This window comes from Tasmannia lanceolata, unplaced genomic scaffold (genome assembly GCF_043159265.1).
Source record: "Tasmannia lanceolata isolate RefF3 unplaced genomic scaffold, GAP_Taslan_0.1 ptg000003l, whole genome shotgun sequence".
Lineage (NCBI taxonomy): Eukaryota > Viridiplantae > Streptophyta > Magnoliopsida > Canellales > Winteraceae > Tasmannia > Tasmannia lanceolata.
This window is the reverse complement of record NW_027518680.1, coordinates 54,235,864-54,263,678: the sequence shown is the minus strand read 5'-3', so window position 1 is coordinate 54,263,678 and position 27,815 is coordinate 54,235,864. Positions and strand designations below refer to the sequence as shown.

Below are 27,815 nucleotides of genomic sequence, written 5' to 3'. Positions count from 1 at the left end.
GGGTCTACTAATGTGGCACCCAAATGCAAAGCAAAACGCCTAAACTATTCTGGCTTTAGGGCACAAATCATGCGCGGTCCCATGTACAAACTCATGCGCGGTCCCATGAAAATTGGCTTCCCAGCTCTATGCACAAAGCTCCTCTCTAAGGCTTTACAGTGTGTATTTTTTAGTTGGGGATTTGGCGTCTCACTGCTTTAAATTACGTTTGGCTGAGGCACTTGCCGCCAAAAACAAAGTGAAAATTCAATCCCAGGTCTCTCTCTCTCTCTCTCTCTCTCTCTCTAACCCTAGACCCTTCATCCTTTTCTTTTCTTTGGTTTTGATTATATTTTCTCCTGTTATAGATTTCATCTATTTGGTTTGCGATTAGGGCTCTTTGAATCCCTGTAAATTTCTCCTTCCTTGCCCTAGCGTTTTGAAGTTCCAACTCTGTAATTTTGGGATTCGTTTTTTTTTTCATGAATTTTTGTCATATTTTTGTCTGATCTTAACTTCATTGCTTCCCTTTCTTCTGCTCTTGATCTCGTACTTTCCGCTTTAGGGTTTCAGCTCTGTGATTTCCTTTTCATTCATTGGATTGTTTCAGAAACATTGCCCACTGTCTTGTTTCATTTGAATGAGACATGCTTTTTTTTATTTCATCTGAGCACTGTTGACACCAGGTGTATGTAAAAATGCTTTTGAGAAGGGCTATTGATATTTGCACTACCATATTTTGATATTGACACAAACCCGGCCTGTCTTTTCCTTTTTATTTGGGTGCTGCTAGCTTTTTTGGAATTGTAATAACTTTTGACAGCTGGGTAAATAATAAAAGACAAGGTGAGTTTGTTTCATTATCAAAACATGGTAGTGCAAATATCAGTAATGTTGAGAAGTTGTATTATTTTAATGGCCATTTCGTTCAGCTATTGATGGTGATATGAATTTGGGTTGTTCTTAAGTTAGGTTTGCCTCTTAATTGAGTGTAAGCTTCTCTTAATTAAGACGGTTTCGGGTCTCTTCTTCAGTTGTTTGGTCTGATTTTTGTGTTGTTTATTTTTCTTCTTATTTGCATGTTCTTCTTTATCTGGGACATTAGGAAGGCTTGTCTTTGTGAGTCCATTTTCTCTATTTTTGTGGGTTATAGTTATTTGATCAGTTTGCTGATTCCGTCCCTGGAAACTTTTTATTGGCTTGTTTCTCCAGTTCTTGATCCCAGTTTGATGATTTTTTTCTTTACTCTGTTAATTATATGTAGGAATGGTGGGACTATCTGTTGGAGAGAAGCGTTTCATACAGGGTGGGATTGCACAAGATCTTCGATGTGATGGTCGCAAGAGACTGCATTTTCGAGCAATCTCTGTTGAAACTGGAGTCATTGCTCAGGTACAGTGAGTAGCAACATATTGTTGTTACATAAGCCATCCATTAGTTGGAGTTATTTATTTAGAGATGATAAAATGCTTTATTTTACTTCAATTATTTTTGGCTTGTTTTCTGTCACTGAATTAATTATCACGACTGACTTGTTTCCATGTGGGTTCCCCTCCAATTCCTTTTTGGGCTTCATAATAGGCGAATGGCTCGGCACGAGTTAGATTGGGTGCAACCGATGTTATTGTCAGCGTGAAGGTATTCATGTCCGATTTTCTATTGCTTGGTTCTTGGTTCTTGTATCTCATTGCCCTTGAGGAGAGAAATCAGGGTCATCTTGATGTTTTTTTGTTCCTAGACCGCAAAAGTAATTTCTCTTTGAGGATGTGTAGAACTTTAATAATTATGAGCACCTGTACAGATTAAGAGCATATTTGGATCTCTAGTCTTATTTGCATATAATATAGTCTTATTTGCATTTAATGTTATGAGCAAATAATGGTTACAAATAGTTTTGTATCCGTCCTAGATAATGGTGTCTAAAGTGGCCTTAAATGTCATGTTTACCAATAAGATTAACTTAAAATAATCTTATTTGCTAATAAGGGCCAATTTTGGTGGTATCCAAAGAGGCCCTAGTACTCTCTGTTTTTAAAATCTTATGATTTACGATTTGAATCTTACGATTCAAATCGATTCGTGGGTTGAACGATTCAAATCGGACGAAGAATCCTTTTTGGTAAAAATCTTACGATTCCAGTACGATTCGATTTTGAATCGTGCGATTTTTACGATTCTGTCTGTTTTGGATTTTGAGAACTGATTGCGATTTCAAAATGAAAATCATTTCAAAATGCTCTGTTTATTGTTGACATTTCTTTGTATGATGATTATTATAGATTTGAATATGTGCTTTGTTTACTGTCGTGATAAATTATATAATGATTTATAATATGATGAATATAGTTTGTGCTTTGTTTAGTAATTTATTATGAGATGAATATGGTTTGTGCTTCTAATTACTAATCATGGAATTTTATATTTAATTTAATAGTTTCAAATGGAAACTAGATCATTACTCATTTTATTCTTATTTTTTACCTTTTTATATTTTTTAATATTTTTTCTCATTTTTATATATAAATCTGAAAAAATCGTATGATTTACTATTCGAACCCTGTTACGATTAACGATTCGATTCCGATTTTCAGAACCTTGCTAGTACTTATGTCGTTAAAAGAAGTTTCTCTTTAATAGAAATGTTAATATCAGAACCACAAAAAGGTTTGTGGCACTTCCAATATATTTAGTCTCAATTATAATTTTAATTGGAGTTTTTCCTTAGAGCCCTAGATTAATAGGTCCCCTATACTTTGTTGAGGGGAGCAATCAGATTAATAGGTCTCCTATAATTTGCTGAGGGGCCAATCAGATTAATAGGCCCGCTGTACTTTGTTGAGCGGAGCAATCAGATTAATAGGTCCCCTATACTTTGTTGAGGGGGGCAACAAATACGTGGTTGTCCCCAGCTGTTTGTTACTTATCCTAAAACCATGCTAGTTTGATCTTCTACTTTAACTGCTATTCTTGGATTTTCACAAGTAAGAAATCCAACACTGAAAGTTTGCACTTTATTCCATGAATTCATAATGTGTTGGGGTGCTGATTTAAATTCATTTGATCCATGTTGTTGTCATCAATGGACCTGATTTATCTCCTCATATGAAATTGGCTCATTGGGACGTGATACTTTTGCTTAATATTTCATTTCATTTCAGGCTGAACTCGGAAAACCAACTCTGCTTCAACCTGACAAAGGAAAAGTTGCCATATTTGTTGACTGTAGTCCCACAGCAGCCCCGATGTTTGAGGTTGGTTGGTTACTTTGATGCATCATTGCTATTATTTCATTTCATAGCTATCATGATATGTGTTCTATCATCATCCATAAATTTATGATGAGAAATTGTTTCATATCTTTCAAGATGATAAGAATCGTTCCACAGAAAGCATTGTTATTCATCACTGAGTGGAGATAGCTGTTTCCTAGTGTTGAGATATCACCTTCATTTGCACTAAGACATTTCTAATGGTGACACTATTTTGGAGAATGCATATCACATAATACATCTTCTTGATATACATTCTATCCATGTCATGAACTTCCTTTAAGATTTTACTTACACCTTCTTTCCATAGAAATCTATTTATTATTGACCTATATCACAATGTTTACATGTGTTACATTTGTATCCCATCTATTCCCATATGCCTCCTTGCAATTACAATATGGGTCTAAAGGGCCCACATTGTGAGGGTTGTCTCGCTGCCTCCCTCCAGGCAGGGGATCAGGGCAGCGCCCTTGACGCACAAAATGAGAGTATTTTCATAAGATGGAAATTGCAAGTTTCAGTGTTTGGGTGAAACCTCTACACTAGAATTAGGGTTAGGGTATTATATAAGGTCCTGATTGTAGGGTGATATGGTCTCCTCAGATCATAAGGAACTTCTTTGATAGGGAACTTGACTTGGTGGGGCAGCTTCTGCAGACATTGGAGTGTTGCTACATTAAGCTAGATGGGGAAGATAAAAGAATATGGGTCTGGAACTTAGATGGGGAATTTTCAGTCAGATCCTTTTACCACATGCTTCTACCTTGGCCTCGCTACCTCCAAAGTAGCCAAAGTGTGGAATATTAAAGCGCCGCAGGGGGTTTGCATTTTTTGATGGGCCGCATGCCTTGAGAGGATCCAGACTATCGATTTCCTTTGGAAAAGGAATAGTGCAATGTGTAGGGGTGGCAATGGTTCGGTTTCGGTTCAGTTTGACTCCAAACCATCCCGAACCGAATTTGAATTTGGTTTAACCAAACCGAAACCGAATTTTCGGTTCGATTTGGGCTCGGTTTCAGTTCGGTTCCATCAATTTTGCCATCCCTTACTCATAATCATTGGAAATCTTCGGTTTCGGTTCGGTTTGACCCCCGAACCGAACCGAAATTTGAATCGGTTCGGTTTCGGTTCAGTTCGGCCAATTTTGCCACCCCTAGCAATGTGCATTGAGTCGGGTGAGTCTGTGGATCATCTCCTAGTCCATTGTAAGATGGCTAGAGAGGTATGGGGAAGATTACTCTCTAGATTTGAGATACATTGGGTTTTTCCGGCCAAGTTCGTAGAGTTAGTGGAAAGCTGGGCATTAGCGTCAGGGAAAAGTAAAGGAAAAATAGTATGGTATGTCTCCTTTTTGGCCACGATATGGGTCCTTTGGAAAGAACATAATGCTAGAATTTTCAAGGGAGTCTCTAAAGGAGCCCATTTCCTTTTCATTAAGGTAAATTGCCTTAACAATATTTTGGTAAAAACACTAGATAGCTTCAGATTTGTATAAGCTTATGAATTATGGCACGGTTAGAGGGAGATTTGTGCTTATTCTAGTAACAAGCCCAAAGTTATTCAAGTTTGGACAACACCGGCCGATGGAACCTTACAACTAAACTTTGATGGCTCTAGTATGGGAAATCCAGGGCCCTCTGGAATTAGAAGTTTGTTGCTGGACGAAGAAGGGGTAGTATCATGGGCTGTTAGAGGTCCGATTGGGGTAGCAGATGCAAATGAGGCGGAGGACCGCGCTATTCATCAAGGAGTCAAATTACCCCTCAATGTGGATTTGAGCAAGGTAATGATTGAAGGGGATTCTCTCAACATTATCAGATGGCTTAGAGGTTCACGTGTGGCTCCTTGGAGATTTGCTGCTCTCTTTGATGAGATTCAGGACAGATTGGGATCGGCCTCGGTCTCTTTCTTCATGTTAGGCGATTTGCCAATGGGGAGGCGGACAAACTGGCTAGGGAAGGAGTTTTTTGGGAGAATTTAGAGTTGTTTGATTTTCTTCCCCCCTAACTTCTGATATTCATTGTTCCATATTTCTCTAATTTTGTTTCCATCCTTTTTTCATTGTTTTTGAGACCCTCTTGGTCTTGTGTTTATTAATGAAACCCATTCACCATTCAAAAAAATAAAAGGTCCTGGTTGTAGATATGTGATGTGACTTTGTAATCTTTGCTTGGTGGAAGCTTTTGATCATTTTTGCTCGTGCACGTAGGCACTATTGCCTAGTCATGTAAAAGCTTGTGATCTTGTGCGGTTGCTGATTTCTTCATTTTATTTTGTGTCTCCATCAAGCCCTAAATCAACATTTCACTACAAACTTGCTGGGGATGGTGGGGGAAGCAGGGTTTGGAGATGTTTGACTAACTCCCCACCCGGTTTGGAGATGTTTGACTAACTCCCACGCTGATCCTTGGTTATACTCTGATTGTATCTCTCTCCATTTTCTTTGTGTATTCTTTTTGTCCTTTTGGGTCGACCATCTTGTTCTTCCCTTTTCTCTTTCAATGAAACTGCAACCATTAAAAAAAAAACATTTCACTACAAACTTGTATCAAAGCTGGGTTTGGGTTTGTGAAGGTGGTGAAAGGTTCAAATGTGAGAATCTAGGTGCACAAGTTTGACGGGAAGGAAAAACTTTGGCTTATGACAAGTCAAGATTCGAGATCATGATATAACACGGTCTACTTAAGGTGCTAAAAGGGGAGTCGAAGAAGCCCAATGATAAGGATCCTGATTGGGAAGATTGCGATTTAAGGGCAATGAGTGTGATCCGCATGTCTTTCGAATGATTTGTTGTATAATATCTTGAAAGAGGATTATATGGAGAAGCTCTGGAGGAAGCTTGAAGGCCTCTTCATGATGAAATCACTCACAAACCATCTATATCTCAAGCAACGATTGTACACTACAAATTAAAGAAGGTACGTTAGTTTTTAATAATCTAAATGCATAATAAGATTGTAAGTCAATCGTCAAGTATTGTCATTCGACTTGAAGATGAGGATAAAACCCTATTGTTGTCCTCTCTTCCCTAGTCATATGAGCATCTTGTTAGTCATATGCTCCAGCAAGGAGAATCAAGGTTTTAAATTTCGGTTTCTGTTAGCATGGAAACATTTCAGTTTTGGTTGGAAAATGACGGAAACATATGGAAGCATAAGCAAATGATAAAATTTTAAAATGAAACTTTGGGAAATGGTAGAATAAGCACAAATACTATCACATAAGCAAGAAAACCATCCATAATGGCTTAATCACATCGAGCACCTAGTGACATGCGTTATTCACACATTAGGAACAATAAAGTCAATAAAGAAGTACAATGTAATGAATTATAAGAAAGTACAATGACTAATCATACCTCCAAGGACACCAACTTTATATCAGTCCACATAGAGTTATGAGGTGGTATTGGTCCCATGCCAATCTGACATCTCATCCATAGGATGCTATTACTTTGTTGTGCAGTCCAATGATGCTGCTTACCAAATATCTTCATCTACATTAATGAAATAAATTAAAATGCAAAGTAAAAGGACTTTTTTTGAATGGTACAAAGTAAAATGGCTTACAAAATAACATTTCCCCTCTCTGTGCTTAGTTAGAGACTCATCATTTGTATGTTTCATAGGTTTGAAGTTTGAAATCCCCATGACTTCACATTGAAACGAAAATGATCCCACCTTTGATTTAGATAGCATGGGCCCATAAAACATGCTGACAAAGATAAAAATCAAAGAAACATGTCTTACAGAAAAATTTCCAAACTTTTTAGGGTTTTCCAAAGCAATGTTTTCCATACTTTTTGTCGTTTTCTAGAAAAAACAACTCTATGGAAAAGCAGGAAAAAATGTGTTTCTTTGATTGGTAGGGTTTTTTAGATATACAGTAGATTATGGGGATTTTTTTTTTGGGAAATGATAAATGCGCCCCTTTTCATTACTTGGGACACCCAGGTGCACTTTTATCTATGACTGCAAAGAGGCAGCTGTACCTCACATGGGAAGGATTGGAGGGACCTGATTGCATCGCACACTGCACCTGGGTGTCCCAAGTAATGAAAAGGGGCGCATTTATCATTTCCCAATTTTTTTTTTTTGTGTTTTAATTCTGAGAAAAACAGTTTTATTTGGTGTAAATCAGAACATCTTTCCATTTTTTCGACCATTTCGGACAAATTTTGGTCGGAGTTTTGAAATTTCGACGGATATAATAAAGTGGAACGTCTCCATTGAGATTTAGTTTTGGTGAGGATGGAAACAGCAACATTTCAGTCATTTCATGTCGGTTTCGGCGGAAATTTAAAACTGTGGGTATAGACAATTGAACCATCTCTCTCGCTCTTCTCTCTTTGCTGTTCCTAAGATCTTGTACTCCTTAGGCAGTGCCATCAACCAAAAATCCAGTTTCTAAAACCTTGGTTGGGTATGGACAATTCAACCATCTCCCTTCCTTCTCTCTGTTTGCCCTCACTAAGATCCTGTACTCCTTAGGTGGCGTCATAGACCAAAAATCCAGTTTCTCTTTATCATCCATGGCGTGAAGAGAATTCCTGCCTCTTGCTCTGAGCAACTCGCCACAAACTTGGCAACATCGAGCAGCTTGTGAAATGAGGATTGAAGACAATAGCAGACTATTGTTCTCAGTTCTCACCAAATATTTCCTTGCAAAATCATCATCGTCAGAGAAGGGCACTTGGAGAGTGAGGGTGAGTTTGGACGAGTTTAGTAGTAGAAAACACAGAGAAGTCGCTGGTGGAATCTTTTCTATTTGCTAGTTAAGCAAGGGGAATTTGTAAATGTTAGAATATGTAGAATGTCTTTGTACTATCCTTTGGTTATTATAAATACATGTGTAAGGGGGAGACATCCCTAACTTACGCAAACCCTTTCTCTCATTCTTTTTCTCTAACATGGTATCAGAGCCCTAGGGTTATGATGCCCTAGGGACCATTGGAGAAGCTCTCCCCACGCCCATCTCTTCTCTCCCTTCACCCTATGCACCACGCCCCCTCACCGCAGCCCTCTCGCCTCTCTCTCTCTCTCTCTCTCTCTCTCTCTCTCTCTCTCTCTTAGCCACTATCTTCCTCGAAACAGTGCCGTGAACAGTATCGTGAACAGTGCCGTGAACAATACCCGTGAACAATGCCTCTCTCTTTCTCCATCTAACCCTTTCTCTTTCTCCCATCCACACCCGCAACCCTTACCCTCATTTGAAGCCCTTCCATCCCTACTCTTCACACCATATATTTTTTCCCCTACATCTAGAACCCTTCAACCCTAACCTTTTTTTTTTTACTTCATAAATCTTCTCTCTCCCTTCTAATGGTATAAATCCTCTTCCTACACCTTTCTTTGTCTTGTCCGCGGCTTCGTCTCTCTTTTCTAAGTTGATCTATGTTTGTCTCTCTCTCATGGAGCCGTGCTATGTCCCTTGGATCCATCTAGTCTCTTCATTTATCTTCTTTTTCTCTGCCGACTTTCGTGATTGTTATCTTCATTATCTCTGTCTTCATGGAGCTTCCTGTCATTGAGGATCCTTCTATCAGCACGACCCCTGCGTTTCATGCCACACCATTACCGTCCGCTATTTCCTCTTCGAGCTATCCATCTTCTGTGGAGGGCTCATACCCACAGATGGCCACTGTCAAACTGGATGGGACTAATTACTTGACTTGGAAGGTCGCAGTTGAGATATATCTCCTTGTTCGAGGCAAGGCTCGCCTTATTCGCTAGGCCCCTCCAACTACCACTGATCCCTCTTATGAGCGCTGGGAACAGGAGGATGCGCCGATTCGTACTCCCTTATGGCAGAGTATGACTTCTTCTATTGCTGGCACCTATGAAGCACGGGTACGGGTACGGGGTGCGGGTACGACATGAAATGGGTACGTGGGTACGTGATTTGCCAAAAAAACCGGGTGCGGGTACGTTCGGGTACGCCGAATATATAATAATATATTTTAATATTTTATTATATATTTATAAAAATTAAAAAAATAATAATTGTAGAGCAATCAAATAACAATAACATCACCAAAATGGAAAATTCTAATATTACTCTTCATTTCAAAAGTGATTAAGTTCCATATTTCATAACATGAGGCATCAATACATCATTCATTAGAAAAAAAAAGTCTGTGACCAGTGCCTGACAAGATGAATAATTTTTAGAGATCAAATTATGAGATTTTTTTTACCGGACTTTTGGGATTTAATAATGTTTGGACAAAATAGATTTTATGAATTTTTAAAATTTGAAAAATACCCCACCGTTTGGAAGTTAAGAAAGTTAAAATTTTGACCCGACCCTTTTTCTTTGAATTTTGTACTAGAACTGGAGAGTTGACTTTTTTCCTTTTAGATTTGGGTGTTGAAACTATTTTTAATAAATCCAAAAGGGGGGTATTCCGTTATTTACATGTAAATCTTAAGTAAATGGACAATAAAATAGTAAAGACATTTACTTAAATGGTTTGCATGTAAATACCGAGTACATGAAAGTAGAGAGAAGTACAGGAGAGGAAAGAGAAGCAGCAGGAAGAAGCAGGACGTGTCGGGTACGCGTGGTGCGCACCCGACACGCACCCAACCACCAAAACTGGTTTTTTTTTTAAAAACAAAATGGGGTACGTACCCCAGACGTACCCGGGGCGTACCCGCACCCCATACGTGTCGGGTGCGGGTGCGGGAGCCCCGGGAGATTACCCGTTCCTAGGCTGGCACCATGGTGCTCCTCCCAACGTCGAAGGAGATCTGGGATCATACTGCGCTGCTTTACTCTGGAGTAGCCAATCTTACTCGAATATGTGCTACATACTCTGAGTGGCACTATATCTCCTTGCTCTAGGCAAGGCTCACCTTATTCGCTAGGCCCCTCCAGCTACCATTGGTCTCTCTTATGAGCGCTGGGAACAGGAGGATGCACTGATTCACACTCTCTTATGGCAGAGTATGACTTCTTCTATTGCTGGCACTATGGTGCTCCTCCCTACGTTACTGTGCTACTCTACTCTGGAGTAGCCAATCTTACTCGCATATGTGCTACGTACTCTGAGTTGATGTGTCTTTGTCATGGTGACATGTCTCTTGCTGGCCATTTTAGCCAGTTCATCTCCTCTGCCAGCAGCTTGATGTCTTTATGCTTCTCACGTCTGATGTCACTGTACTTGTGTGCCAGCGGGACCAGATTCGTGTTGTCCATTACCTCGACAATCTGGGTCCGGAGTTCGTTCATCTTCGTCAGCAAATTATCGGCTTTGGCACTATTCCCTGTCTCACAATGGTCTACTCTTGTGCCCAACAGTGCCTTTTGACCGATGCTTCCCTGGATGTCTCTGTTTCTGCCGATAGTTCTATACTGGCTACCTATGATAGTGGTGGCCGCATTGGTCGCAGAGGTGGTTCTTTCAGCCATGGTCGGGGCCGTGGTGGTCGCCGTGGTACCCGTGTTGGTGGTGCTGTGGTAGCCCTTATTGTTCGCACTGTCAGCTAGAGGGCCACCATCTTGATACTTGTTTCCAGCTGCATCCAGAGTTTAGTCAGTCCGCTCGGCCCATCTTTCTACTTCTAGTTCTCCAGCTACTCATCCTTCCTCGGCTACTTAGCCAGTGACGTCCGGTGATACTTTCACAGTCTTCAGGGCCGACTTTAAGGAGCTTCTGTGTCTTTGCTTGGGCGCCCATCCTACTGTGTGCCTTGCACAACCAGCTAGCTCGCACACTATCCTTCTCTTTAGCTCTGGTTCTTGGATTATTGATTCGAGGACCTCGAACCACATGATTGGTAATTCTTCTCAGCTTAGTTCTTTTCGTCAATTTCATTATGCTTCTCAGTCCATTACTCTTGCTGATGGTACCACTACTCCTATCTCTAGTGTTGGTAGTATCTCTCCGCACCCTGACATTATGCTCTCTTCAGTCTTATGTGTTCCCAAGTCTCCCTTTAGTTTACTTTCTGTTAGCCACCTTACTAAGACTATAAATTGCTTGGTCTAATTTTATCCATCTTATTGTCTCTTTCAGGATCTCTCAACTGGGAGGACGATAGGCTTGGGCGCGAGGTAGATGGTTTCTATCGTTTGGAGTGTCTCTCGGATCTGTTTCTTCGTTTCAGTGCGAGTCATGTGAACTCGAAAAACACCATCGTGTGTCCTTTCCTCCCCGAGTATTTAGTCGAGTCTCAAGTCCGTTTCAATTAGTCCATTCATATGTATGGGGGCCCTCTAGGGTCGCATCTTCAACTGGTTATAAGTACTGTATTGTTTTTATTGATGATTGTTTGCGTATGGCATGGTTGTTTTTACTTAGAGACCGTTTTGAGGTTTTTTCTGCTTTTCGAGCCTTTTATGCTGAAATTCAAACACGATATAATTGCACTCTCAAATGCTTACGCACAGATAATGCTAGGGAATCCTTCTCAGGTTCGAATAGGTTTCAGGATTATCTCTCCACTCATGGCATACTACATCAGTCCTCTTGTGCCTACACCTCTCAGCTGAATGGTGTGGCTGAGAGGAAACTCCAATACTTGAGGTGGCTCGCACTTTACTCTTTCAAATGCGAGTACCAAAATCCTTCTGGATGCTGTCCTAACTGTCTTCCTTCAACGGTTCTGCATGGTGACTCACTCTACCGGGTTCTCCACCCTCAGCTGGATCCTTTTCCTCTCACGCCTAGGGTGTTTGGGTGTGTTTCCTTTGTTCACATTCTCGGCCCTGGTCGTGATAGGTTAGACCTTAGGTTGGAGCGATGTATCTTTCTGGGCTATTCTCGGACCCAAAAAGGTTATCGTTGCTACAATCCTCTTCTCCGCCTGTTTTTTGTCTCTTCTGTTGTGATCTTCTTTGAGTTCGATCCCTTCTTCCCACAGGTTCTTGCACCACAGAGTCTTGTTCCTGACTCACGGATTGCTTCGGACCCTATTGTGCATTCGTCACCATCTTCATCAGTGGATGTACCTGCATCGGCCTCTGTCCCTGTCTCAGTTTCTCCACCTTTGGGGCCTCCTGCTCCTATGAAGTGTTACTAGCGACGTCGACGGGCAGATCATCCACCACCTCTCACAACCTCATCTTCTCAGCTAGAGATCCAGAGTTCTCCCTTTCAGGTATCATCTCTTCTTTCACCTATGGTACCTTCTAATACCCCTATTGCTTCACACACTCGCTCTCACTTTACTACTCATCCTATTTCTAACTTTGTTTCATATGATAATCTCACCTCTGCTTTTCGAGGTTGTGTCTTCCTTGTCCTCTGTTTCTCTACCAAAGTCTGTGGCCGAAGCTCTCTCTCATCCAGGCTGGCATGCTGCCATGGATCTAGAGATGGGTGCGCTTCATACTAATCAGACTTAGGATTTAATTCCTCTGCCTTCAGGTGCTTGCACTGTTGGATGTCGATGGGTGTTCTCTGTTAAGTATCAGCCAGATGGGACTGTTGAGGGTTTGAAAGCACGCCTCGTCGCCAAAAGGTATACTCAAGCTTTTGACGTTGATCACACTGAGACATTCTCACTTGTTGCGAAGATTCCTTCTGTTCGAGTGTTACTTTCTCTGGCAGTAAATCATGCTTGGCCTCTTTATCAGCTCGATGTGAAGAATGCCTTTCTCCATGGCGACCTCATTGAGGAGGTTTACATGGAGCAACCTCCTGGGTATGTTGCTCAGGGGGAGATGGCCTCCTCTGTCTGTCGCCTGAGATAGTCTCTTTATGGTTTAAAACACTCTCCGAGAGCATGGTTTGGAAGATTCAGTGAAGCAGTCATGCGTTTTGGAATGAAACAATATGTTGTTGACCATTTAGCTTTCAGTCATCAGTCTGCAGATGGTTGTATATTTTTTATAGTGTATGTGGACGATATTATTATCACCGGCAGTAATTCAGGAGGTATACATAAATTGAAGTATTCTTGCAGAAAGAATTCTCTACTAAGGATCTGGGTCGCCTAAGGTACTTTCTTGGGATAGAGGTGGCATGTTCTTCTCGAGGCCTCTCTATATCACATAGGAAGTATGTGTAGAATTTATTAGAAGAGACAGGAAATCTTGCAGTGAAACCTGCATCTGCACCCATGGATCCTAATGTGAAGCTTATTCCTGAAGATGGGGACCTATTGGATGACCCTGGTAGATATAAGAGATTGGTTGAGAAGCTCATTTACCTTCTAGTTACTCGTCCAGACATTTCGTATGTTGTAGGGGCAGTTAGTCAGTACATGGGCTCTCCATGTACCTCTCATTGGGCTACAGTAATCCAGATTCTCAAGTACTTGAAGGGTGCTCCAGGAAGAGGGCCTGTTGTTTAAGAAGCATGGTCATATGAGAATTGAAGGTTCTTCTGATTCAAATGCAGGATCTCTAGCGGATAGGTGGTCGACTAGAGGATACTGAACCTTTGTAAGAGGGGACTTGGTTTCATGGCGAAGCAAGAAACATGACGTCATAGCCAAGTCCAGTGCTGAAGCTGAATACAGGGCCATGGCATAAACGAGTACAAAGCTTATCTGGCTGCGCTCACTATTGTCTAAGATTGGTGTTGTGCCCTCTTCCCCTTCTAGGTTGTATTGTGATAACAAGGCTGCCATACATATTGCTACCAATCCGGTTTTCCATGAACGAATGAAGCACATTGAGGTGGACTGCCATTTTATTCGTCAGAGAATCCAGAGAGGAGAGATATCCACAGTCTTCACTCAATCTGCAAAGCCTTTAAGCAAAGCTAAGTTGAGTGATATTTGTAACAAGCTTGGAATGTATGATATATACTTTCCAGCTTGAGGGGGAGTGTTAGAATATGTAGAATGCCTAAGGGTATAACTGTCTTTGTACTATCCTCTTGTTATTATAAATACATGTGTAAGGGGGAGACATCCCTAGCTTACACAAACCCTTTCTCTCATTCTTTCTCTCTAACAGTAAAGAGCATAATGAGCATCCAATACTACTACGGGGCGGGGTGGGGTGTCGAGAGTGAGATTGAAAGACGAGGAGGAGGAGGGTGGGTGGGTGGAGGGAGAGGGGGTGATACAACATGCCACATCTATTATAAAGAGAAGATGGCAGCTCACCAAAGGCAACATAGTGTCATCTTCAATGAATGATTTTTGCCAGAGTTAAGATCCTGAGATCGTCATCGGCGCAGATATTATTTTGGTTTGCTAATCTACCATCCTATTCCCTTCCCCAAAGATGTGCCGATCTGCAATAAGGTGTGATGGGAAGGTTTGGGGTGAAGAAGCATTTAGGGATTTGTTGCAGGGTGGTGGCAGAGACTTCAAACTAGTTGTTATGAAGAGAAGGGAGACAAGATTCAAGAAGGTTGGTTTCTTCATGTTCGGATGGGAGAGACTGGCTGCTAGAGGATATGAACGAATTTGTGCTCGTCATGGATTTGAAGGATGAATAGATCCTATGATTTGTGGACACGAGTGTCGTGTGTTGACACGGACACAGAGTGTCAGACACGGTAAACTCCAAAAATTTAGAAACGGGGACACGACTAAAATAGAAAGTACATATAATCATGATTTATGGACACTGATTCGTGCGCCGAGTTTCCTCACTGATACGGGGTATCTGACTTGGCAAACCCTAAAAATCTAGAATTACTGTCACACACACATACATGCATATAACGGTACTGACACTTCTAGTAGTACATTTAAAAGTGTCTAAAGGAGTGTCGACACGTGTGGACACGGGTGTCGTGTCGGACACGACATGACACGTGTGTCGGCAATAAATTCAAAGTGTCGGCCAAATCATAGAATAGATCTGTCAATTTGTGGAGCTCTTGAGTGGTATGTAAGTGGTCCGTCATCATGGAGCTTTTGGGTGGTATGTATGTGGTGGGTGTTCCTGGCTTTTATAGCCTTCACCTGGAGGAATGGTGGTGGGGTGCATACCTTGGGGAGAGGTGTGTTCTTTGGAACATAATTCCATTTTCGGTAGCTTGGGTCCTTGGAATCAGAGAAACCGAGTGAGGACAAGAGCTACCCTAAGGAAGATTATCCCTGACATTAACGTATTAAACTCTTCTTGGACACTGACGCATACTGATTTTTGGGGTATTATTTCTTCAGATCTCTATAGGAAATACAATGAGATCACCTTTTGTCAGAAATCTAAAGAGAAGTGAGTTACAAGTTGGGGTGCATACCTAAGGGAGTGGTGTGTTCTTTCGAACATAATTCCATTTGTGGTAGCTTGGGTCGTTGGAATCAAGATTTTAAATTTCGGTTTCGGTGTCGGTTTCGGTCACCACTGAAACCAAAATGTTTCGGTTTCGAGCCGAAATTTCGGCTGAAATCATGTAAAAATATGATTATGATTTTGTTTTTTGTTTTTTTTTTTTAATTTCAATCGAAATGTCTAAAATTTCGGTGTAAATTTCGGCAATTTCAGTGGAAATTTTGGCTATTTCGGTGAATATTTATTAAATTTCGGTGGGAATTATAACATTTCGGTGGACTTTTTTAAAATTTCGGTGGAAATTTTGTAAAAAAGGCTAAAAACGAAATTTCAACAGAAATTTCAGTGACATTTCGGCGAAATTTCGGAATTTCAGTGGAATTTCGCTGAAATTTTGTAAAGAAACGACTTCATGTAAATTTCGTTTCGGTCGCGGCCGAAACGTTTAAAACCATGCTTGGAATAAGAGAAACCGAATGAGGACAAGAGCTACCCTGAGGAAGATTATCTCTGACATTAATGTATTGAACTCTTCTTGAACACTGACGCATACTGATTTTTGGGGTATTATTTCTTCAGATCTCTTTGGGAAATAGAATGAGATCATCTTTTGTCAGAAATCTAAAGAGAAGTAAGTTACAAGTTGGTTTTTTTTTTTTTTTGAAAGATAAGTTACAAGTTGGGTTATCCAGCTGGTATTGGCGGAATTTTCAGAAATGAAAGGGTGATGTCTTGCAAGCTTTCCCTGGTAGGTTTGGTCCCATGGCCTCTAAAAAGGCTGAGGTACACACGCTTCTCATCAGCATTCAGTCATTCGTTGATGAGATGGATAGCAGATTGTGGGTCAAAGGTGATTTGGTCAGCACCATTATTCGGTGCTTATTCTAGTCCGGGATCATTGAGGCTTGTGCATTGAGTTGATAGAGATTTTGATCTTTGCTCAGGAAGGGATGTTTTGTTTCTAATACTCTTACAAAGCGCAGTGATATTGTGGACTTGTTGGCTAAGCAGCGAGTTCATAGAAGTGCTCTAGTGTTGGTGAAATATCTGTGTCGCTTGCAATCATTTGCATTTATGTTTCTTAATAGCTTTTTTGTCGTTTTTCAAAAAAAAAAGAAAAAGAGAAAGTTATTGGCTGTCACTTTTTGGAAAAAAAATCTTTACTCTATTTGACAGTGCTGACTGTTTCTTCTGTTGCTGGAATCCAAGGTTTTAAATTTTGATTTCGGTTTTGATTGCCACGGAAACAAAAACATTTCGGCTTCGTTTGGAAATTGCAGTGGAAATCCTGTAAAAGCACATAAACATATAGAAACATATTCAAATGATAGAAATTAAAGATGGAACTTTAGGAAATGTTAGAATAAGAACAAATGCACATTTATAAACCAATACATAAGCAATAAAATCATATATATGGTTTAAAGCAAGGTTTTAAATTTCGGTTTCGGTACTGATTTCGGACCCCACCGAAATTTGGTAATAGTTAAAAAATATTATTTATTTAATATCGAAATTTCGGACGAAATTTTGTAATCTTTATTTTTTTTTAAATATATATATTCATTTTCTCGAAATTTCGGCCGAAATTCACGAAATTCCGAAATTTGGTATTTCGCGAAATTCCAAATTTCGGCAAATTTCGGTTTCGGTCCCGACCGAAATTTAAAACCATGGTTTAAAGACGCCAAACACCTAGTGACATGCACTGTCTGATAATTGAGTACGTACTAAATTTCACATGTAATTCATATAGATATTTATACGTAATACATGTACTTGTCGCCATATAAATATAATTATGTAATATATACTGATATACTGATGAGGGCGAGCCTTGGCGCAAGGGTAAGGTTGCTCCATTGTGACCTGGTGGTCACTGGTTCGAGTCATGGAAACAGCCTCTCTGCAAAGCAGGGGTAAGGCTCCGTACATCTAGCCCTCCCCAGACCCCGCAATGGCGGGAGCCTCGTGCGGCCGCCCTTTTTTATACTAATATACTTATATAGTATACCACTGATAATTATGTAATATATATTGATATATTATACCACTATTACAATTACGATTTTGGTTTATGCGTTTCGGTTTTGGTGGGGATAGAAATGGAAACATTTTAGTCGTTTTGTCTCGGTTTTGGTGGAAATTAAATCCATGCTAGAATCCAACTCCTAGTATCTGTAGCGTTTACTTCGCTTCTCTTCCCCTCATATATTTCAATTTCTCACCTGTTGGTTGGGTAGTCTCTGACATTACTTCATGTTCCATTTGCATTTCGTATTACATCACACATACAAACATTTACACAGGGAAGAGGAGGTGAAGAGTTGTCAACAGAGCTCTCAGTTGCACTCCAGATATGTCTATTGGGTGGTAAGAGTGGAGCAGGTATGAAGTCTCCAGCAGACAAACAAGTCAGGAAATTTATCTGTTCGGCAACTGCCTCCTATAAAATATTTCCATTTCTTCATCATCTCAATTTTATTTATTTTTATCGGCAATGAAAATTTATGAAAAGAAAAATCTCTTCCTAATCTGGCTAATTGAGGCTATAAATATACATGTCACATGTCAGTATGTCACAAACGCTCTTTCATATGCTGAAATGCATGTCCGTTTGTCTGTGTTTATTTATTTGGATGTGAATATAGTTTGTTTTAGCTAAAATCTGTACATGTAACTTATTGTTGTGTATGTGTAATCATGTATCCAATACTATCATGATAGGTTTGTGGAATCTATAAATTATGAAGAAAAATGATTGCATTTATGGTGCTACTTGTCATTTCCATTTTATAATGTTCATGATTTATAATATTTATGTATTTTTCTTGCCTTTTTTTCTTGTGCAAAAATGATGACTGAAAAGAGAAGCCTTCTGTACATACCCCCAGTGGTATATTTAAACCTGTTAAGACTTTCTTTACCTACCCCTTTTGGTACCTGCTTCCCACTTCGAGTATCTATTGTTAAATGATATTCACAAAAATGGCCCTTTTAAATTTCAGTTGAAGCTCAGCTGACCATTTTATTCCTACAGAGCTATCTGGCATAATTTTTATTTTTTTTCCGCTAATGCTACTCAAGCCTTGAAATGCTCTTTTTTTTCCCGAAATGGCCAAAAGATATAACTTTTAGTGCATTTCAGCTGATGGTATGTCATCTTTGGTTCACTTAGAAATCAGGCTGGTTTTCCTAAAATCCATGTCACTGGTTTGTTTAAAATCCCTATTTTACCCTCAAAATGCATTGGCTTTGTCACTCCTCTCCCTCTCAAACAAAAGTCTTTACTTTATGCTTAAAACTAATGAAAAGCATTCATGCAGGAAGGTCATTCATTATTATTTTATTTTTTTAGGATAGCATACGAAATTATAGTGTAGTGTGGAGTTTCTTCTAACAGTAGTGATAAGTCATGCCTTTATAATATATATATATATATATATATATTCACATGCATATGCACATGGAATGAGGAATGATCCAATGCATCAGGGGATTTGCTAGGGACCATTGCAGAAGGCATTTCGCGGACTGGCTGTTGCATGAGAGAGCAGCCAGATAGGATGAATTAAATGAATAAGACAAAAAGTGAGCCTATGTGGCTGTGCTCTCATGCAACAACTGGTCCTCGAGATGCCTTCTGTGATGGTCACTAGCAAATCCCATGCATCAGATATAAACTTATTCAATGATTTATGTACAAGAAACTACCGTCAGATGCATCAGATCAGCTGGTTCGACCACGTGCTCAAGCATGAACCTGCATTCTAGGCCCATGACTGTCTAGAAGGTGGCTTCACTATCAGATCAAGATATTATATCCATGAGGTGTATACACCATTCAAATGATGTATGCAATATACTTTGGGTCATTCCTTGTATATGGTTATTTAAAACCTGTTAAAGTATAAAACATAAATATCGCCTTTCTCCAAAGCTTTTGGAGAAGTCGGTAAGTTTCTAACATGGTAGCAGAGCCAAAGGTGATGCAGATTGTAGGCCCAGTAAGAGGCATCTTTGCCCATTAGGACTTTACTTTCTCGTGTTCCTCTAACTGACAATATATTAGAATCTGTCATGTGAGTTAATTAGGGGGGGGGAGGGGAGTTGGATAAGAGATCAATTTAATATAGGAAAGTCGGTCTCCTTTCATACGACAAAGAGAGAAAATTCTGGAAATTGAAAACCCTCTTGGGTTTCCTTCTTCCCTACGAAGGAGACATGCTGGACTCTTTCAGGAAGCGATGGCAATGCGCGGATGCTGCGGAAGATGATGAAGGACGGACTGGTTTGGATAGGAGGGACTGATTTGGAAGGGGCTGTATGGGGGTTTTTGTGTGGCTGTTAAAGGCTGAAAATAAGAAGAAGCTGGACGGTTTTGCAATAGGGTTTTGAGAATGGGTTTCGTCAACAACCAGCCAACAATCGTGACTAATTTAACAGGGTATTGAAAAGGGTATGGGCAGATCTTAATAGAAGTTTTGGGTGATGATGGCTGGTGACAAGGAGGGTTTGGACTAGGGTTCTACAAGTACAAAAGGAGATGTTTTTTTTTTAATGGGGATCTGTTGGCTGATTTTGGGTTTTGAAGATGGGTTAAGGATGATGGTGTTCGGCTATGGTGGAAGATGGAGGAGATGAAGGTGGATGGTTACTGATGGGACCTAGAGTCAGGGTTTGGGATTTAGGGATTAGGGTTCCTTGGGCTGATTTGTGGCTCGATCGGGGACTTGGATAGTTCAACGGTGCTTGGATCTTTTGCTCTGATACCAAATTTGATGTAAGACCGGGAAGGGAAATAGAAGAAAAAGGATAAAGAAGAAGAAGAAGAGAAGATTAGAAGTAGAAGAGAGGAATTTAGGGAGGAGGAGAAGAATAGGAGAAGAGGAGAAGAGAGGGAAGAATAGAAGAGAAAAGAATTCTGGGGGAGAAGCTCTCAATTCAATTAATCATCCAAAAAGTTAAAATCCCTAATACATGAGGCCTATTTATAGGCAAATAAGTTCCATTGAAAATAAAAGCACTAAAAACTAAAACATGGAAATAAAAATCCTAGAAACTAAAATAACATGGAAATAAATATTTAAAAGTCCTAATGGGCAAAGATGCCTCTTATTGGGCCTACAATCTGCATCAAAAGGTCTCGAATTCAAACCTCCTGGATAGCAAAAATTCACATGCGATGGTCGGCCCAAAGTGGGACCACATGTGCCACGTGTTTGCCAAGTGGGCCACACGTGCGGGGGAGTGTTAAAGTATATAAATAACGCCTTTCTCCAACAGCTTAAGCTTTTGGAGAAGTTGGTAAGTTAACAAAACCTATGCCACATTTCGGTGGGCATATTTCAGTGGGGAGGACGCTTTGACATGCATGTTGAGTAGTTCTTCTATGTGTTCATGGTGCATGCATTTATATATGTATGTTGAGGTTTTCCTGCTAAAATGGGTATTCTCATGGTCTGAAACCTTGGCGCATATGATATTTATTGATCAGTAAGCATCATTTTTCTCATGGGTTATGATATGATAGCCAATAGTACCTGTATTAATATCTGCCAAAAACTGCACCCATATCAGGTATGTATTGATTTGATATAGTTACTTATCAGGTATCAGACCGTAACAATTTTTATTAGTATCACCAAAAATTCGATTTTTGAGAATTCCCATCAAGAAAGAAAACCTCGACTTATACATATATACATGCATGTTTACGCAGACAAATACCTCATAAATACTTGGGTGAATGTGATTGTTCCCTTCATTCCTATATTCCCACTCACGTGTGACATGGGTTTTAAATAAATGATTATCTAGGGAAAGCCCCATAATGTAGCTTTCACACCAACTAAAATGGTCTACATGCAATACATAACCCTAGTATTTTATGCGGAAACATGAAAGATATTTTATGGGGAAACATGAAAAGATAGTGTGCCACAGAGTACCAAATTAGCTACTCCATGAGACTTCAATTGGTGGGATGGGGACCCACTTTTATATTATATGGGCTTTTTAACTGAGTACAAGTCTGTCTTATCAAATTCACTGATGTGAGCCCCATTCAGTAGATAACTTGTTACCCTGTCTGAGTCCCTAACCGGGCCTCATATGTTATTTGACAATAGGCATCACTTTATTTCTATTGTTCGAAGAGGCTAAATTGATATTTAGTAAGTCTGAAAACAATCAATAACCTTTCTGCTACAGTATCTCATTTGTTCTTTTGGCACGTTAAAGGATTACATTTCTTGTTTTATTTCGGCTGATTCTATGGTGGGCTGAATAAATGTGTATCAGGGGCAGGAATTGATCCTTCATCCCTGATAGTTGTGGAAGGGAAGATATGCTGGGATCTATATATTGATGGTCTTGTTGTCAGTTCAGATGGAAACCTACTTGATGCCCTAGGTGCTGCTATCAAGGTAATCATAATCTCACTAGAATCTCATTACTGGTATAATGCTTCTTTTCTTTTAGCCTTTTCCACAAGTGCACACCTTGAGAATATGATTGAGTGTACGCCATTTTCACTTCTTCAAAATTTTAGAAGAACAGTTCCCTTTGCACAGGTAGCTGATTGAAGACCACCTTATGTCTAGTTTTTTTATTGGGTTCTGATTACATAGCAGAACAGGTATTCATCATTAATTATTAATTCGGGTTTGCTTCAAGTCGCACAGGCAAAAGGCACACGACAATGCACGTGGAGAGGGGTAGTCGAACTCGGAGAGGGTAATCTTTAAGTTAAGTCTAAACTAGGAAAATCAATTTGCGTAGAAGAGAGGGACAGAGGGTCCACCCCTTTAATCCCCCCCACCACCACGCACCTACCCACCCACACACACACACACACAAAAAACTCGGAGAATAAATTTCTGTGTACAAAACCTGGGTTCTTTTATTTGGGCTTCTATTTGATCTTGGGGTTCACCAACTTGATGGATCTGCTGCTTCTATCTGATCTAGGGGTTCATCAACTATGTGAACAAATCTACAATCTTAATGCCACATGATGGACAAGGCGAAGGTTAGAGCAATCATTTCCTCCCAGCACTTCTCGCATGTCTATGGAGCTTTTAATAGTTGCCAGCTTATAAAAAGTTATAGATTCACCATGGAATTGACAGAAACAAAATAGCCTCAGTTCTCATTGAGGATAAGCAAACAACAAATTTCTTTAGCGCCGATATTGGAAAAAAGCTAAACGAGTGAATTTTCCCCCAATTCATAAGGAATTAACCAAGTTTTAAGAGCACACCTATTCATTCCTTATTCAAATAAGAACCGACTCAGATGATTTGAAGACTAACCTGAAGATTCGTCCTCTTACTGAGATTCTAAACAGTGGTTTAGTTCACCATATTATTGGTTTGCAGCTTTGTCAGGAACGCTGGGCGCAATCCTCTCTCCTTTCCATCACATCCGTTTTGTCAATAATTCAAGCCCTCATTAGTCAAGTCCTGTGAGGATTGTCATTGTCTCTTGGATGGTCTCTGGTCACTCAAAATAACATACCCATTGTCTTCACATACGTTATATGAGCTGGGTGCTGGAGAGAGTCGCAGCATGTCACGAGATAGTTTATCAGATTAACACACTAGAGACCAATCTTCAGGCTCATTTCTCCAAACTTTAATTTGATGGCAATATAAATGTTTTTTTTTTTTTTGAAAGAAAAATGTTTTCTTTTTCACATTAGTTTTTACCTAAGGCTGCATTCCAATTGAAGTAAATGTTTGATTAAATTTTATTTTTTTTACGCCCTTGAGCAAACTCAGGGGCGTTCCAAGTGTAGTAAAGTTTTTTTTATCATCCATGCCCCTGAATTTAATTTCAGAAACGTGATGACTTTATGATCGAGGACCGTAAATCAATTTCTTTCTATTAGGGCTGAATTAAATTCCAAACCCAACTCGCATGGTAGACTATCTCTCAAAACTCAGCTTTTGTCTCTCGTGGGGAACTTAGAGGAAGCCATCTACCATCTCTAGCCTCTCGCCGGCTACCATCTCTGGCCACTCTCTCAAGCCAGGTAACCCTTTCCCTCTTCCCCCTCGTCCTCTATATCTGCATGCTGCATCATCATCTTCTCCACCATAGTAGGAAGCGTGGAACAGGGATTTGATAGAGATCGATCATGAGAAACCTTTTTTTTTTGGGAAAATTACATTTACACCCCCTCTAGTTTCGGACACATCCATTTCTACCCCTATAGTTTAAAACGTGACAACTATACCCCCTGTAGTTTCAATTTGTATAAGGTAGGCCCCCTCAGTTGACGGTTCGTCCACAGATGGAAGGGTTAGGATGATCCGATGGAGCTGCTCACATTGTTTGGATGATCCAAAGCGTTCATTTGATGGGCCCTGACATAGATAGGGTGTGCCCAAAAAATCAGCTCTATCGGATCATCCTAACCCTTCAATCCGTGGACGAATCGTCAACTGAGGGGGTCTACCTCACACAAATTGAAACCACATGGGGTGTAGTTGTCACATTTTAAACTATAGGGGTAGAAGTGGATGTGTCAGAAAGTAGAGGGGGTGTAAATGTAATTTTCCCCTTTTTTTTTGAATGGTTAGGAGTTTCATTGAATAAAAGACCAAGGTGGTCCAATACAACAAAAGGAACAACTACAAGATAAGCAAATAAAGGAAAGAAAGAGATCAAAAGAAAAACCAAGGCGGAAGAAAATCAAATAGCTCCAAAGCTTCCAAACTGACACCACGCCTAGCTAAATTATCTATAGCCCCATTGGCGGATCTTCTAACATGATGATAAGAGATCGACGAGGAATCGACAATGTCTTGATTTTCGTCAAAGAAAGTGGCAAAACGCCAAGGGACCCCTCAACCACCAGATCACATTGAGGGAATCCCCTTCCACTATAACCAAATCCAAATTTTCTTCTGCCACCAGCCTTAATCCTTGGTGTAGCACTCGATCATGAGAAACTTCTTCTTCTCCCTCTTCTTCATAGCAGAAATCTATTCTTCTCCCTCATCTCCACCATAGCAGAAACCTCTTCTTCACGCTACAGACAAATCGGGTCTGACATATGAAGTGAAGGTGATTGATTGGGAAAACGAGATCCTAACAGTAATCAATAGGGATTTGATGGGGGAGTTGTGAGCTCTGTTGTCCTTTAATCCACTATTATTGGATTGTGACTAAGAAACCATATCCCTCCTTTGTTATGTGACAAAGAAATCCACAATTATTAGCATAAAAAACAGATCTGTTAAATTAAACTTGATAGTGAAGTGTTTCTGTTTGCTGCCCTATCATCTGCAGCATCTTACTTCAGATGCAACTATTGAGGTTCTCGTTTGCATCCTTTTTTGCACTTCGAGCAATACCTTTAAACGTGATTGAATCAACTGGGACCCAGACCCGGGAAAAAGTATTAAGAATAATGCTTCCATGATTTTTTATGCAGCTTGCAAAAGGATTACCAAGCATGGGCTTCTGGTTACAGTTTTTTTTAGGGCTTCTGGTAACAATTTCGCCCACAATGTCATCCTTTTTTGTTACCCTTTTGGGTTAACAGATGAAAGCCATCCGAATGTTTCAAGATATCCACAATTATAAGAATGCATATTTTACAGTTCAAGCAAAAAAAAAAAAAACACTGTTTATGTTCGTTCTTTTCCCTTTTCAAGTTCAGACCATCATAATCTTGTTTTTCTACTATATTCCCAACCGAATGCACTAATGAACATGCTGCCTGCACTTGCTCTGCCGTCACGCTTGGCTGGTGCCGCTTTTCTAGGTATGTTTTTGCTTGGGACTGTGTTTGCAATGGGAAGCTATACTGTTTTCATAGGTTCAAGTAGTCAGGCATTGAAAGAAAGGATTCCTAGAATAACAGAGAAGCTGGCCTGGGTTTCTGCCATTGTAGCAACTGCCATGGGAGTGGCTATTCTCATTAGTTAGGTCTTTGGTTTTAGTCTGTATTAACCCAGCCATCACCATTCTCTAGTTTCCTTGTTCTAAGAGAAAGAAGCACGTAAAAGAGTAATGTGGGGAGACTTTTGTTTTTCATTAGTCTTTTCATTACTCTTCAACTCTGTAGATTAATGTAGAAGGGAGACTTTTGTTTGTTAGGCAGCTTTTGCTTACTAGCATGAGATTTTACACCCCATTGTTCCCATTTGATTTTGCTACTTATTTTTGCAGGTTTGCTGCTCATGCTTTCTACCTTGTTTTTTTTGGTTCATTATGTTTATATTTATTTGATGCTCATGTTTTTTTTTTAATTCATTATGTTTATATTTATTTGATGCTCATGCTTTTTGTTAATCCCCTACACCAATCCCATTAAGTGGAACACATGAATTTAAGGATTAGAGTCCAGCTTGCAACTTGCATAACTAAGAATAATGGGAAAATTAAGAAGATAATACCTGATCTTTAAACACTTGCTTGCAAGATGCTCTATTACATTAAAATCAAATGTTAGAAAGTATAAAATATGTACGCATGAAATAGAGAAATGAAGAACCTAGCTCTTCTTAAGTGGGGTTCACCCATATGTACGATTTAAACCGTTCATGATCCCTACCCACAGGCACGACCATTCATTAAGTGGCCCCTATTGTGGATAGGCCACAACCCAAAAAATTTCTAGAAAAGATGATCCTAGCCCGTTGATGTAATTGTAATAGACGGGTAAGTGAATTAAAATTTACTGCAATTGGAATGGACCCGTAAAATTAGTGGTACTTGGAGCTCTGTATTTGATTTACATCTCATTTTACTGTCTGCAATGGATCAACAGAAAAAGAAAAGTTTACAATGAAAAAATTTACCATGAAATGTTTTACTCAGGAAATTGATTTATGATAGTTTTACTGCAATTTGAATGGACCCTAAGAGAGTTTCTGAGGTAATCTTTGTGTAATTACTTTCTTCAGACTGATATTCACAAATGATTTTCTTGTATTGTTAGGCTGCCTTGAGCAACACAGGCATACCAAAAGTTCAAGTTGCTGTTGGTGCCGGTGCCGATGACCAACCGGAGGTTGACGTCAGTGATGAAGATTTTTTGCAGTTTGAGACCTCTGGAGTTCCTGTCATTGTTACTTTAACGAAGGTAAATTGGAATTTGATTCTTTATAGTACTAAAATCTATGCAAACTCCCAAGTAATCTGCCCTTCATCGCCCTGTTCTTGCTGACCAATACCTGTTGGCTCGTAGGTTGGTAGGCACTACATTGTAGATGCAACTTCAGAAGAGGAATCCCAAATGAGCTCTGCGGTTTCAATTTCTGTGAACAGGCATGGACATGTCTGTGGGCTGACCAAACGAGGGGGTACCGGCTTAGATCCAAGCGTCATTCTTGACATGATATCTGTGGCAAAACATGTTAGCGAACAGCTTATGACAGTATTGGATTCAGAGATCTCTGCTGCCGAAGCATCCGAGGCTGACTTGTAACATGTTTAAACCATGGCTTGAAATTCCGGTTTCTGTTTTGGCCTCAGCCGAAAATCTTATAATTTCGGCTGAAAATTTTAAATTCCAGTTTCGAATTTTAAATATCGGTCCTGGCCGAAATCCGAAATCAAATTTCAGACGAAATTTAAAACCATGGTTTAAACCTTCTGATGGTAATTTTTGTCTTCATAATTTATTGTTTGAACAGCTAATGACAGTATTGGATTCAGTGATCTGTGCTGCTGACTTGTAACATGGTTAAACCTTCTGATGGCAATGAAGTTTTTTATAATTTATTGTTTGTGTTAGAATATGTAAAATCCAACCGTTGGATTAGGTGTAGATCTTACTGTTTGGTTTTCTTGTCGTAGATGCAAGCTGGTAGCTAGATTTAATTAGTAAGTAGATTAGATTAGAATATTCCGTCATCATCTCTTTCCATAGTTTGTGTGATTTCTTTCTAGGTTTATCATGCATGTGCTCTATATAAGCACGCCTTGAGATCCATTGTAAATCATCCAAGAATTAGTAGAAATTCTCTAATTTCTTGAGTTTGAAAGGGCCATTATATCGGATATAATGTTATTTAGTCATCTTTTTGGATTCAAAGTAATTTAGACATCTCTTCAAGCAGAATGCTAGAATGCATTGCAACTTTTTAGTTACCTACATCCCTCCCAATGCAAGTTTACATATATTTTGTTCTAGTGACCAAATGGGTGGTACCATATCCATAACGAATTGGTACCCATTGACTGTTATTGATTCCAGCAAATAAACCTCATAACATACAAATCCAAGTCTCCTATATTGGGCATTGTTTTAGGAGAAATTATATGATGGCCAGAAATACAGGTGCAGAAAAAAGTACAGTGGCCCACCTATTTCAATGATTCAAACCATGAGAGCCTGTGCACCTTCCCCTCTTTTCA

The 27,815-nt window shown here is 39.7% G+C and overlaps 1 protein-coding gene across 2 annotated transcripts; it reads left to right on the top strand.

Annotated features, from left to right (window-relative positions):
• The first annotated feature begins 54 nt into the window (after positions 1 to 54).
• Positions 55 to 27,177, top strand: LOC143863363 (3'-5'-exoribonuclease family protein). Of its 2 annotated transcripts, none has more exons than XM_077374043.1 (8): positions 55 to 256; positions 1,244 to 1,371; positions 1,561 to 1,617; positions 3,138 to 3,230; positions 17,747 to 17,825; positions 21,741 to 21,865; positions 26,395 to 26,538; positions 26,644 to 27,177. In XM_077374043.1, the coding sequence occupies exons 2-8, from the start codon at positions 1,246 to 1,248 to the stop codon at positions 26,881 to 26,883; spliced, it is 864 nt and encodes a 287-aa protein (XP_077230158.1). In that variant the 5' UTR covers positions 55 to 256; positions 1,244 to 1,245; the 3' UTR covers positions 26,884 to 27,177. The 2 variants fall into 2 exon arrangements, with proteins under 2 accessions (XP_077230158.1, XP_077230159.1); XM_077374044.1 differs by lacking the exon at positions 55 to 256 and adding an exon at positions 283 to 389.
• The last annotated feature ends 638 nt before the right edge of the window (positions 27,178 to 27,815 follow it).